Below are 14,721 nucleotides of genomic sequence, written 5' to 3'. Positions count from 1 at the left end.
CTTCAGTTCTGTTGGGATCTTCAGCCATGGAACAGTGAACTAAAACATTCTTTGCTCTGTAACATTAGCCTGCCCCTGGTGTTTCATTATAGTGACAAAGCAGATTAAGACATCAGTCATGAAGGATGAACAAAGTCAGGCATGGGTGTAGCATCTTTAAAAAGGGCATGTGGGCAAACTAGTTGCTGACTCCTGCTGGGTTTCTTAGGCTGTCTACAGTGGAGTGTCCTACTACCTTGTCACATGCTTCTCTGGAAGTAGTTGTATGTCCAAAGATAAGTGATAAATACTTATTACTTGATAGCAATGTAAACATCTTCAGTATAGTATAGAATCACAAAACTCCCAGGAGGAGCGAGCTTGGTGGCACACACCTTTTGTCCTAGTACTCATGGGGCAGAGACAGGCAGACCTCAGTGATTTCAAAGCCAACCTGGTCTACATAGAGAGTAACAGAACACCCAGGGCCACATAGTGAGAAACTGTCTCTGTCTCTTAAAAACAAGGAAAGAATGGAAGAAGATAAAGAAGGAGGGAGGGAGAGAAAGAGGGAAGAGAACCCTTCCCAAAAGCAGTCTGCAAAGCCATACTGAATCCATGCTGCTGGAATCCTACACAAATGGCTATCCCCAGGACCAGCTTCCGTTCAGTGAGTGATCTCGAGCTAGCTTAGATGCAAAACCGAGTGTGAGGTTTAAGGAAAACTCGTGCCTCCTAAACACTGCAAATATCAGGATGCAGAATCAGTTTTGCTTCCCCATGATGCTGACACTTTTCCAAGGACATGCATAGATCCAGAGAACCCACACTCCTACAACCCTTCCCTTTCGTGTGCTCTGATCAGACTGTGGGTGTTCGCAAGGCCCCACGTCTCCAGAACGTTCCTGTTAGTGGGTTCTAGCTTAAAGTGCCCTGTCCGTCCCCTCTGCCGCTCACGCCACTGATGGCTGGGCCAAAAAGGGAAAAGGCCTTTCCTTGCACATAGCACTGTAAGTCAGCAGAGGGACAGTGCTAGTTGCTCAGCTGTCCCATGGAGAGGGCTCTCCTTCCTTTCTTCCTTGGCCTTCGCCTTTAGTATTACCCCAATCTGGGCTCCCTGCTTCCCTGTCAGACTGTCTGCTGCCTGGGCAGGGACTTCTCTGTTTCTATCTCATCTCACCCCTACCTCTATAGGGGGGATATGTCCAGGAACCCTGGCCAAACCCCCAAACCCTGCAAATTTATCACCTTGGTAATGACAGCATGCCTCATGCTGAGCGAATTCTGCAATCTCCCTCAGCTCCTCCTTTGCCAAAACCCACGGAGCTGCAAGATCCTGCCGATTAAAGCGACTGTTATCTTTGCTTGAAGAATGTCTCTGCTGGCAAGTGTAATTAGGTATCAGCCATAAGGCTATTTTTGGAAGCTTGTTTAGGGATATGGCCCTCCCACGGCAAATGCCATATGGTGGGAGATGTCAGTCACATTGAGCATTGGGGATTACATTTTACAGCTGCCTTTATCAGTATGTGATATTGTAAAGGCCACAGTTTTGGTCCCGTAGAGGTGCCTTATTCTAAGAGCATATGCATATCTGTGTAGTTTAGAAAATTTCCCCCTTTTATTTACAAGCGCAAACCAAGTCCTATGGAAAATCCTTAACCTCTCTCATTCTACAAAAGCCTGCTGCAGGGATGGGGAGGCTATCACTGAATGGGAAGCAGGGCAACTGGAGACAGACCAGGCCAGACTGCTACTGTGGAAGGATGTGGGGCTGGGAGGAGCTTTATCAGGGAGGGGCATTGTCAGGCACACAGGGAGAGAGTCCTCTGCAGAACTTTGGGAGGGAGTTTTTGTGGGAGGACTGTAGGGCTTCAAAATAGGGCTTCCTTTTTTAAAGTTTCCATCTTAATTTTTTATTCCTTAAAATTGTAATACAATTGCATCATTTCGCCCCCTCCTGTTATTCCCTCTAAATCCTCCATGTGCCCCTCATCTTTCAAATTCACACACTTTTCTCTTTAGTTATACGTATTCTTAAATACATAAATACAAACTGTTCAATCCATATAATGTTATTTGTATGTATGTTTTCAGGGCTGACCATTTAGCATGGAAAACCGATTGGTGTGCTTGGAATCCCAGAACTCTAAGGTAGAGACAGGCAGACTCCTGGGGCTCCCTGGCCAGCCAGCGTAGCCAAAGTGACCTTCAGGCTCAGTGAGGGACCCTGTCTTTTCAGATGTGCTCAGTGCTTGACTTCCCCGTGCCCCCACATGTGTGTGCACCCCGACTTCTACATGCCCCCACATGTGTGTGCACCCCGACTTCATGTGCCTCCACATGTGTAAGTGAACCCTGACTTCCAGTACCCCCACATGTGTATGTGCATCCCCTGACTTCCACATGCCCCCACGTGTATGTGCACCCCCTGACTTCCAGTGCCCCCACATGTGTGTGTGCCCCCCTGACTTCCACGTGCCCCCACATGTGTAAGTGAACCCTGACTTCCAGTGCCCCCACATGTGTATGTGCACCCCTGACTTCCAGTGCCCCCACATGAGTATGTAGACCCCCATACAAAGAGACACATACACACAAATGTATTGGAGAGCAATTTTGGTATGCTGTGATTTTACCATTTGTTAACTACAAAAGGAAATGTACATGCCAATGAGACAGCTGTGATTGGGAGGGAAGTCTCGCCAGGCTATTGTGAACTGCAGGGTAAAGAGGATCTTCAGCATTTTCCATAGGGATCAACGTTTTGATTTATAATTATCAATGTTGAGAACGTGGCTTCCCGTAAGCACATAGCAGATGCAGTAGAAGTGTGTTTAGGGCCGTTTCCAGAAATGGCTGGAAGTTCTTTCCTAATACTGAACTAAACACCATTTAACAGTTTTTAAATGAACAGCCCCATCATCTACTTTTTAAATCAGACGTCCTAATACAATATAATTCAAAGAAATGCTACTTTGATACTTACATGTTGAGCAATAACATGGGAAAACATTTAAAAATCTCCACTTTCTGGAATTAAACCATCATGCTTCTTTAAGAGAAGCACATCATGCTTCTTTAAGAGAGTCACCACAGCATGAGGAACTGTATTAAAGGGTCCCAGTGCTAGGAAGGTGATCACATACCTGGAAGCAGTGCCCCCACCCACCCAGAGATCTCCGAAGAACTGATGATGCTCAACCTGGAGGGGCAGGCAAATTGGGAAGAGTGTGGCGTCCTCTCCAACCGGAAATGCCCCCTTTCCATGCTGACCCCCATGACTGAAGCTGATGTGGGCTTCACATGTTAGCCTGTTCTATACAGCTTCTCTGTGAAACCGCTTGGGACGGGGGCGCCAGCTCATTCTTCGGAATCAAGCTGAGCTCTGCCATCCTCAATCCCTGTGTCACCTATATCTCTCCTGTGAACACCTCAGATCTGCCCACCCTCACCTTGAAACTCTATGTCCTTATGTGCTAAAAGAAATACAGGAGACAAGGGAGCAATGAGGCTCCCGGCTCCCACCATGGTCTAATGTCTGGGTCATAGTTCCCACTTGGAACTGCAATAGGCAGGGCTGACACACGCTAACCCCAGAATTGTCCGTGTCTCAAGCCCCCAACCTTGGGATTTTAGAGACAGAGGAAACCCAGAGTCACCATGTCCCAAATCCTTCAAGGACAGGAATTCTCTCTCTCACCACCCATGACATGCTCTTGCATGGTGCCTTCGAGAGGTGATTGTTGCTGTCCTGGGAGACTGAGGCTACTGAGAACACGTGATCCCTTTGAGGGCACTGAACCTTGTGAACTCTTTCTTCCTCACACCAAGTCCCCAGGGTACTGCACTGAACCTGGAGTTCACTTCTCTGGCCTTCCTATGACCTGCCCTCCATATGCACCTGCTCCCTAGAGGGACAGAATAAAGCATCCACACATCACTGCTCAGTTAGCCAGGAACTCGTCGTCCCGGTCCCTCCTCATCTTCTCTTCTCCATCAGAATATCTCAGGCCAGCTCAGACATTCCTCACAGAGCATGACCTCTGACCTGCTACCTCCCAGTCCCCATCTTCTGAGTATTTTGTGTGTGTGTGTGTATCTGTCTGTCTGTCTGTACAAATGTGCACGTGTGTGCCAGAGGTTGGTGTGTCTTTCTCAGTCACCTCCCTTACTTCTTGAGACAAGGTCTCTTACTGCGTATGGGGCTCACTGATTCAGCTAGACTGGCTGGCCAGAGAGCTCCCGAGACCTCCTTTCTCTGCCCGCCCAGTACTGGGGTGCAGGCACGGAGAACTCTGCCCGGCTTTTCATGGGTTCTGAGTATAAGGTTGGTTCAGCCAGCTCTCTGCTCTTCTGAACACTGCTGTTTTGCTACTGTTTCCTGCGACGGAAACACCAGAACAAATGGCCCACCGTGGCCGCAGGCCCACTGACCTCCGTCCACACACTGTAACCTCACCAAAATGACCAGATTATATGTGCCTCACATGCAGTGATCAGCAGCTTCAAAATAAAAGGAGTGGATGGAAGAGAGGGTCTTATAAGTTATTAAAAGACCACATCCTCTCTCCGCCTTCGTTAATAATGGAATTACTTAAGAGATCAGGGCCCCAGCAAAGATTATGAATGACAGGTTTAGATAATTAAACCATAAGATGATTGACCCAAGGTGAAATTCATGAATGTGTCAATGCCCATTTCTGCATTTCTCCTTTCCAGCGCCGCCAGGGGCTTGGAAGGGCGCTCTCTAGAAGCTCTGCCTGCCAGTGTCTCCCCGATTCTCGACTTCTTCAATCTCAGTTTTTCAGGTGCTCCTGAGGTGAGGTCTTCTTGGTGGAAAGTCACTGGTGGTTTTCCTTTGTGTCTTTGACAGGTCGGCTGAAGGATGCCATCACCCAGCGGCACCTGCAGCAAGTAGCTCTTGGTGAGTACGCTGCGGGGTCCTCGGAAGGAGGGGGCTGCAGAATTAAGGAGGTGTATGCTGCCCTCAGAATGAATGGGGGGGCTGCAGAATTAAGGTGGTATATGCTGCCCTCGGAATGAATAGGGGTGCCCTACAGAATTAGAAGGGTGTATGCTGCCATCAGAAAGAAGGGGTAACCTGCAGAATTAAGGAGATGTATGCTGCCCTTAGAATGAAGGGGTGCCCTGCAGAATTAAGGAGGAGTATGCTGCCCTCGGAATGAATGGGGTGCCCTGCAGAATTAAGGGAGTTTATGCTGCCCTTGGAATGAGTAGGGGGGCCTGCAGAATTAAGGGGCTGTATGCTGCCATCAGAATGAGTAGGGGGTACCCTGCAGAATTAAGGGTGTATATGCTGCCCTTGGAATGAATGGGGGTGTGCAGAATTAAGAAGATGTATGCTGCCCTCAGAATAAATAGGGGGTGCTCTTCAGAATTAAGGGTGTGTGTGCTGCCCTTGGAATGAATGGGGGGCCACAGAATTAAGGAGGTGTATGCTTCCCTCAGAATGAATGGGGAAGCCTGCAGAATTAAGGAGGTGTATGCTGCCCTCTGAATGAATGGGGGTGCCCTGCATAATAAAGCAGTATTGCTGCCCTCAGAGTGAAGAGAGGTGCACACTGCAGAGCCCTCAGGATAAAGGGATGTGTAGACAAACTTTCTTTTCAGGACCCGCCGGCTCACAGATAATGACATGGAGACTTAATTATGAAAGCTCGGCCTTAGCTTAGGCTTGTTCCTAACTAGTTCTTATAACTTACACTAACCATATCTTAAATCTGCGTTCTTCTATGTGGCTCAGTTACCTTTACTCTGCACTGCCCTTCCTGCTTCCTCTGCATCTGGCTGGTGATTCTGCCTTGCTTCTTCCAGGAGCTCTCTGTGTCTGCAGTCCCAGCTGTCCCTCCTGCCTCTTAGTTCTTGATGAACTCATCCAGAGTGACACACCTTCAACAGTGGGACGGAATATTCCACAGCAGGGGTGTATACTGCAGAGCCCTTGGAGTGAGTGGGAGTGGGTCAAGATAGTCCAGATAAATGACAGACCTCAACACTGGGAGTTAGGAAGACACGATTGGAGTCTGTGTACCTGCTCTGGAAGAACCGGCTCCCCAACCTGTGTGTGCCCTTCCAACTGCTTCCGTATCTCCCAGGCTTTCCCGTCCCATCCCAACCTGAACCCTGCTCCTAAAGTGCTATCCTGAGTCTTCCAGAGGCAGAGGCAGGATTAGGATTCATCAGTCCTAACCTTAGCGACTCATGGCAGAACAGCAGCCTATCTGTGTCTGTGATACTGTGGGCACCAGGCCTTTCATCATCGTCGTCGTCACAGGGGCCAGGGCATCCTCCAGACAGGGGCGGGGTTCAGTGGCCTGCCAGTGCTCACATGAACAAGATGATGGCCCCAGGTCTCTCTGGGCATTCCTCTGTCCTAGCCTCCAACAATGGTTGTCTCACTTCAGTGCATTGAAAATGTCAACAGTAGACACACATGATCATATTCCAAGGGGCCTGCTTCACCCTCAGTGGCAGACAGACACTGAAAATGTCCCTTTTGCTATGGGACTCAAGAAAATCACCTGGAGGATAGTGTCATTCCAGAAACCTGATGGAACATAGCTCTTTCTGTTAGAAAGATACGCCAGCCGACCTGAGTCATGTGTCCTGGCCTGGGCTCACTCCGGGCATGGCACTGGCGTGAAGTCGTCCCTCCTCCCTCACACAGGGTCCTCCCCTAGCTTTTACATTGCTGGCTCATTAGAAGTAATGCAAAGGTGGAAATGGCGCTCAGTGCAGTGGTGGTTTTCCCTTTGGACCTGCGAAAGCATGCTCAAAGCATGACCACTGAGGTAAGGGCTGCTCCGTCCTCTCTGTTCCCCAGACCAGAACCTCCCAGGTCAATCCTTACTGGGACAGGCACCCTGAGGGCCATTCTGTGTGTTCTCAGAAATGAGGAGCCTTAATTCCTCTGCCTGCCTCCCTGAGGCCTTCTGCACTGCACAGGTGTTAGGGTCAGCAGGGCCAGCTGTCCTGAGGCGGCCATCAGCAGACATCAAACAGAAGGAACTTGGGCAGAAGTCTAATTAACAGCTTTTGGAAAGATCCATGTATTTTAAGAGCATGCTTTCCCAATTAGAGATGAGGTGCTAACATCTCCCAGCTGCTGCTTTAGGGACTCGGCTCCAGGTTGCTGTCCAGGGGCCTTAGGTGACTGTCTAATAGCTGCGGCCCCACATGACCCCAGTGCAGATGGGGTTCTTGTCTGTACGGGAGGCTTTCCCTCCACCCTCACACTAAAGCCCGCACTGTGTCAAAGGCTACGACTTTGGAATAGCCCTTTGTAGGTTGGTATGGTCTGTGGTTTGCTGTCCTGTCCTGTCCTGTCCTGTCCTGTCCTGTCCTGTCCTGTCCTGTCCTGTCCTGTCATTTGGGCTTCAGCTTGTAGCACAAGAATTAGGCAGTGACTAGCCTAGCCAGGCAGCACTGGCTTCTCTGCCTTCAGTCTGTGCTCCCTCTGCCTCTGCCTCACCCTTCATTTTAGGCCTGACCATTAAGTCTTCCTGCATGTCCCTAGGTTTCTGTGGAGGTTACTGGTTGGGAGTACCCTGGGAACTGACCCAATCTAAGTGGGAAAGGCTGGCCAGGACACCCTGCGTAAGGACACGTCCCTATATGCAAAGCAGATCAGTATCCAAGGAACTCCATGCATAGACAACCCTGTATCCCAAGGAACACAGTTTCAGTGGTGATGTGAGAGACGCCGTTTGGAAGACATCACTGCCTTGAGGGAAATCCAGGGGTGTGTTGGAGCTGGCTCATTCTACATCACAAGAACTGGCTGGTGATGTATCGGAAATATGGGGTTCTGTCATTCAACACGGCTGAGGTTGAGAATCAAATTATGTAAGTTTACAGATGCATTATATTTTAAAACAAAAGCAATGAACCCTTAAATTTCATTCTTTGCTAATTATTATCTGTGCATTTGGAGATATCTGCAGCCACCACCCTCTATGTGAGGGGTGTGGTCCGCACAGTGTGTGCTGCTCTGCATTTCCTCAAGTCCAAATTTATTGACACCACACAACAGCCTAAAGTCAGCCACGGTGGGAGATGCACAAGGAATGGGCAAATCTTCTAAAACAAGGGCTTTCCCCCATGTTGCTGATTTTGCTAGCATGGCACTGATGTACAGACAAGCACTCCATGAGGCCAGCTATCTCCTCCTCTCTGGCTACAAACACACATTAGGGCTCTCCTTTTGTACCTGCCCAAAGGATGTGGACAAGGAAACTCATGGAGATTGTGGCATGAGGCAGGACCAACAATGAGCCCTGTGAGTCCCCTGGATGTGGCAGCCTGAGAGAGGCAGGGGTGGCCTTGAAGAGACATGCCAATGGCCACTTGTAAGAACATCAGCAACAGACATGGCTTAGAGGAGAACTGGGTGCTGCATGCTAGCTTGGGAACAAACGCCTTGATATTATCTTAGTACAAGCATTACTTGGAGAGTTGAGAGGGTGGGTGCAGCTGTATTCTTCTCGCTACCTGGAATGGTACAATGGCTGATGGACCAGAAGAGACAACTAGCCTGTGTCTCTGAGGAGTTCCACAGCATGTCTCTCTGTGTATTTTCTCCTTTAATGCTCACACAATCCCCAGGAGGTAAACCCTTCTTCACTAGCTTTCAGAAGCAGTGAGGTGGGAAAAACAGTCAATGCAGGGTTAGTTTTTATCCAGCACCTGGGAAGCAATGCCCATGTTCGGGCAAGCCTGCTCTATCCCTTCCAATTCCCAGCCCAGGCCTCACAAGGCTGGTCCCCACATTACAGCTAAGGCCCAAAGTGGTTAGTGGTTATAGATGCATAACCAGAAAGCCTGGCTGATTCAAGCTCTGCCAGCTGCCACACTGTACTACCCTGCAACTTTGCCTGGCGTCCTGGTGTCCGTACAGGGGCACAGAGCTAAGCCTGCCCTCCCAGAATCTCTAGTCTAGCTAGAAGAGGGTGAGTACTGAGAAGAGGTGAGCTGTGAGCTGTCAGAGTCAGGGCTGCCTACATCTCCATCCCCCATCCTTTCCCTTGCTTGCATAGAACTAGCTCAGCCTTGACCCCCTCCAGACAGACTTCCCTGGCCTCTTCCCCCACCCCCACCCAGCCTCTTCTCCCAGGTCTTGTTTTCCTAAGTCCTGTGTGTTTCTGAGCTCACCAGCCTCATTTTATAATGACTAATAATATCCAAGCTATTCTCCACATTAAAACATGGATTCCTTAAAAGCTGGGTGTGGAGGAATTCAGCTTCATGTCCCCAGCAGTAAACAGGCCAGATCAATGGGCCAATGAATGCATCCCCAGACAGCTTCCAGACCCACACATCTCACAAAAGTACAATGAGACATTTGAACATAAAATAAAATAAGTCCGTTTAAAAGAAGTGGAAGGAGTAAGTGCTTTTGGACCCCGCAGCTGAGCAAATTACACACATAGGCAATAAATTTGGCTCTCTCTTGTCTAGCTGCAGAGCAAAAAGAAGCACCCAGAATTCCTGAGTTTTCATTTTCTGACAGCAGGGAGCATACTAACTAATTTATCTGCAGAAATAGAATTTCTTCCTGGAAACTAAGCACAAGACAGAATTTGTGTGGATCCTCATGTAAAAAACACCTAGTGACACCAGGAACGATGTCATATGAGAGACACCTAGTGACACCAGGAACGCTGTCATATGAGAGACACCTGGTGACACCAGGAACGCTGTCATATGAGAGACACCTGGTGACACCAGGAACGCTGTCATATGAGAGACGCCTGGTGACACCAGGAACGCTGTCATATGAGAGACGCCTGGTGACACCAGGAACGCTGTCATGTGAGAGACGCCTGGTGACACCAGGAACGCTGTCATATGAGAGACGCCTGGTGACACCAGGAACGCTGTCATATGAGAGACGCCTGGTGACACCAGGAACGGTGTCATATGAGAGACGCCTGGTGACACCAGGAACGCTGTCATATGAGAGACGCCTGGTGACACCAGGAACGCTGTCATATGAGAGACGCCTGGTGACACCAGGAACGCTGTCATATGAGAGACGCCTGGTGACACCAGGAACGCTGTCATATGAGAGACACCTGGTGACACCAGGAACGCTGTCATATGAGAGACACCTGGTGACACGGGGAATAATGTCTTCAGCTGCAGTTTTGTAAAAGACAGCCTAGTGTTGTTCAATCAGATGATTCTTGTATTGACCTTCCATAAAAGCGAGACGTCTGACATTAAAGCATAACTTGCAGAAAGTGTTTACATGAGCAGCCAGGATGACAGGATCCAGGTACCCTGCTTTCTGACAGTCATAGGGAGGGGATAAACGTGAGAGACTTCCACAGGGAATGCATTGGCTGAGGCCTCTCCTCTCCTCTCCTCTTGACGAAGGTCTAGGTCACATTCCACTCATTATCAAAACTCTTAACAAGAACTGAAGTTAGAGCCTAAAACGTGCAAGACACGCATAAACACGCTGAGAAGATTGTCAGGAGAGGACAGCCACCACAGCTTTGGGAACATAACGCAAGGAATGGCCTCTGGCACTCTTCACTGAGACCTCAGACAGCGCTGAGTGTTAAAGAGCTGCCTGGGTCTGGAACCACAGAAGAGAGTGTAAAGTAGACTAAGGCTGAACGTTTGTGTGTGTGTGTGTGTGTGTGTGTGTGTGTGTGTGTGTGTCTGTTGTATGTATGTTGTGTGTGTGGTATGTGTATATGTGTGTATGTATGTTGTATATGTGTGTGTGTGCACGTGTGGTGTGTTGTGTGCATGGTAGAAAGGATAACTGGTAATAACTATGCCCTGAGTTGGGCCTGCTCCTCCCCAAGCAAGGACAGTCGGGCCATGGAACACATCTCAGGAGGACGTCTTGATAAGACAGCCATGTATGGAGAGCAGGCCCATCCTGACAGGAAGGCTCCTGCTTGTACCCTCTGCCTCTTGGCTCCATATCGGAGCCACCTTTCTCCCACCTTTCTCCTCCAGCTTTGCTGAGGCCCTGGGGAACTGTCTGAACCCACCCACATGACCCTGTTAGGGATATCACTGGAGGCTCTGACAGTGCAGAGAGCCCGTGATGACCAGACTCCATCAGAACCACTTAGCCCTTGGGAGACTCACAGACTGGGGCAGAAGCAGCCTATCAGAGAGGGGGCACACACCAGTCCACACACTCACCGTCAACCCAGCCCCTGTGTTGCTGTGGCCATGCTTCATCCCTGTCACATGAGGGGCCTGCTTGTTGGGGTTTCTCTCCCATCCAGTTCCCCATAGCTGACAGTCCCAAAGAAAATTACACAGAGAGTCTGCATTACTTATAAATGCATTATTACTGATTGGCCCATTAGCTCAATCTTCTTATTAGCTCTTGTAGCTTATATTAACCCATTGTTCTTATCTATGTTAGCCATGTGGCTCAGTACCTTTTTCAGTGGGGCATGTCACATGTTGCTTCTTCGGTGGTCTGGGCTGGACTATGGGAAGAGCTTCCTTCTTCCCAGAATACTCCTGTTCTCATCGCCCTGCCTCTACTTCCTGTCTGGTTGACCCACCTATACTTTCTGCCTGGCCAATCAGCATTTATTTAAAACATGATTGACAGAATACAGACAATTCTCCCGCACCACATCCCCTGTTTCTCAGGTACTCACAGTGATGAGACGATCCAGAGACACTGCCAGGTCCTACAGACATCAGGGACCCCTTAAATCCTACTCTTCCGAGTCTTTCTCCTTCTGCCCCACCCTTGTCCTGCCAGCCTCAGCAACAAGAAGGACCCTTGGATCATCGTCAGCCTGGCGCATGCTCTTGAAGGTGACTCCCTAAGCCCCTCAAACATCCTTAAGGAAGTTAAAAGGTCTCTGTGGGCTGTCCCTTCCCTTCCTCCAGCTCGTCCTTCAAGAGCTTTGCTCCCTCAAAAAACTCCTGCAGTGACCTCTTGTGGCTCCCTGTTCTTCAGAGAGCTGGTGCTTCAGCTTGCCCCATTTCGTTAAGATCATCTGGGCACCACGATCTGAGAGAAGTACAGGACAAACCATGGACACATACTGCCCAGGCCTGAGTGTGATTGGGGGTGTGAGACCAGTAGCCCCAGACATGGATGGACCCGGTGCTTGGGGTAGAGATGAAGCACTTACCACAGTTTCTACAGTGGACTCTGAGGGACTAAGGGAAGATGTGCACCCCTTAGGGCTGCTGATAACAGTGGGCAGAACCTGCATGTAAGCAGTGGGGGTGCAGGGTGGTCCCCAAGCCCAATTCAGGGTCCCAGGGTAGTTCCCAAACCCAGTTCAGGATCCCAGGATGGTTCCCAAGCCCAGTTTAGGGTCCCAGGGTGGTTCCCAAGCCCAGTTCAGACAACCTCATCTGTTTGCAGGAAGCTCACAGATTTCACAAGGCTTCTGCCTGTGGCTTTGTTGAAAACACTCTCAAGTCAAGCACAGAAAGGGTGGCCCTTTGTGTAATCCTGAGCCTCCCCATGTCCCTCCCTAGTGAAAGCGGGGTGTCTGCATCCATGTCATGCTGGGAACATGTCTGGGTGTGCAGTTCCTCACACCTTTGTGGAGAGGATACCTGGGCAACCTCTTTCTAGGATGAGAAACTGCTTTGTGTTTTTTTCCAGTCTTTGTGTGTATCTGTATGCATGTGTATATTGTGTGCCTGTGTGTGTGAGCAGGCACATGCATGCTACAGTACATGCCACAAGCATGTGTGGAGGGCAGAGGACAACCTCGGGTGTTGGGTCTCATCTTTCCATCTTGGTTGAGATGAGGTCTCTTGTTTGTTACTGCAGGCTAGCCCATCCATGCGCATTCACCAGTCTAGCTTATCCATGCAGTCACTAGGCTAGCCCATTCATGCACTCTCTAGGCTAGGCTAACCCATCTATATACTCACTAGGCTAGCTCATTCACGTAGTCACCAGGCTAGTTCATCCATGAATTCACTAAGCTAGGCTAGCCCATCCATACTAGGCTAGCTCATTCATGCAGTCACCAGGCTAGCTCATCCATGAAGTCACTAGGCTAGGCTAGCCCATTCATGTACTCACCATTATAGCTTAGCTCATCTATGTGCTCACTAAGCTAGGCTAGCCCATCTGTACACTCACTAGGCTAGCTCATCCATGCAGTTACCAGGCTAGCTCATCCATGTAGTTGCAGCTACTATGCTAGGTTATCCATGTGCTCACTAGGCTAGGCTAGCTCATTCATAAGCTTCCAGGGATCCCCCCTGTCTCAGCTTCCCAGATCACCACAGGAGTGCTGGGTTTAAAACTGTAAGCTGCCACACCTGGCTTTATGTGGTTCTGCGAACTTGAACTCAGATCCTCACACTTTGATAGCATCTCTTTTACCCACTTGAGCCATCTCCCTGGCCCGCTCTTTTTTAAAAAAACAAAAACAAATTAGATCTGTGAGAATTTTGCACAATGAACTTTGTCAATATTCACCCTCTCCCCACTCCTCCCAGACCCACCCTGCTTCCCTCCCCACCCAACATCTTTTCTTTCTCATCCATCACATGTGTGGCCTTCCACTGCTCTAGGGTGCTTAAGGGACAGTAAACATAGACAGTGAGAAACTGAGCAGGAAGAGAAAGCTGGTGGCATGCAACCGAATTCTGACATCTTGGGGAGATGTGGAGGACGTGGATGGTGGGGGCTGCAAAAAGCTCCCACCAGCTCTGTGATGGTTTATTAGAAGTAAGAATGGAAATAGCTATGCTAAATTATTTAGAGGTTTCCAAACATAGAGGTGGCACAGACCATGCTTTGAGCTTTGTTGAAATGGTTTCTGGTAATCCCCAGAGCTCAGTGACAGATTAGACTCCAAGGGTTCAGAACTTTAAACAGAAAGTTCTGTTTCTGTTGATTCGCCGTGATGGTTGACTTGATAATAAAATGAGAATCCCAGTACTATTCAAATTCTCTCGATTCCCTCACATGGGTATGTCATGGTCACTTTACTTAACGGGAAAGCATAAATGTGCCGGGTCTTGTTCTTTCCTCCAAGCATGTGGTCATTTCTAGTGGGCCTAACAGCTGCAGTTAGCAGGACCAGCATGTTGAATGGCGAAGAGGAATATACACACAAATCTCTCTCTCTCTCTCCTCTTCTCTTCCTCCTCCTCCTCCTCTCTTTCGTGCTTACAGGAGGTCTTTCTTCTATATCTCACCTGGAAACTGAGTGACCCCACAATTCAATTGGTCAGTTACTGTTCATCACAAAAACAACCAGTTAAAGTGGATCCTTGTATGTTTAATTGCAGATCTAGTCATTTGAATTTCTCTCAAAGTTAAAACATCTCTCTCTTAAGGCCAGCTAAGGCCAGCTATGTCTGTGGTCAGCTTCTCCACTCTAAAACCCCTCCTTGCTCCACCTGTTAAGGCTCTATCTCCACAAGAAGGAGTTGGGAGGAAGGCAGCTGGCACAGGTATCTCCTATCAGGTACTGCTATGCCATGGCTGTGACCCAACTCTTCCTCTTGCGGGGTCTCTGCAGTTCCTCCACTAGCGCATCTGTGACTTGAGGGTGTGCACTTACTTGGACAGTGTACCCGATGTGGCCCGGGGTCCTGGCAGGAAGTAGACAGCAGTATTCGTATAAGGTATTATGAAGAAGACTGAATGAAGGCTAATTCCCAAAGTGTGGGTGAGCGTAGCAAAGTCACAAGGCCAACCTAGGACTCAGAGATACCAACAAACAACAAGGCAGGAAGCATTGTCAC

General features: G+C 49.2%; 1 protein-coding gene across 1 annotated transcript in view; it reads left to right on the top strand.

Moving 5' to 3' along the window:
- Positions 1 to 14,721, top strand: part of Kif6 (kinesin family member 6) — a 301,138-nt gene that overhangs the window by 263,480 nt on the left and 22,937 nt on the right. The window contains exon 16 of the mRNA XM_038343786.2: positions 4,856 to 4,906. Within this exon, the coding sequence (XP_038199714.2) occupies positions 4,856 to 4,906 (51 nt within the window). The remainder of the gene's footprint in view (positions 1 to 4,855; positions 4,907 to 14,721) is intronic.

The sequence above is a fragment of the Arvicola amphibius genome, chromosome 9, assembly GCF_903992535.2.
Source record: "Arvicola amphibius chromosome 9, mArvAmp1.2, whole genome shotgun sequence".
Taxonomy (NCBI): Eukaryota; Metazoa; Chordata; class Mammalia; order Rodentia; family Cricetidae; genus Arvicola; species Arvicola amphibius.
Note: the sequence above shows the minus strand (reverse complement) of the source record. Positions and strands in the feature narration are given on the sequence as shown.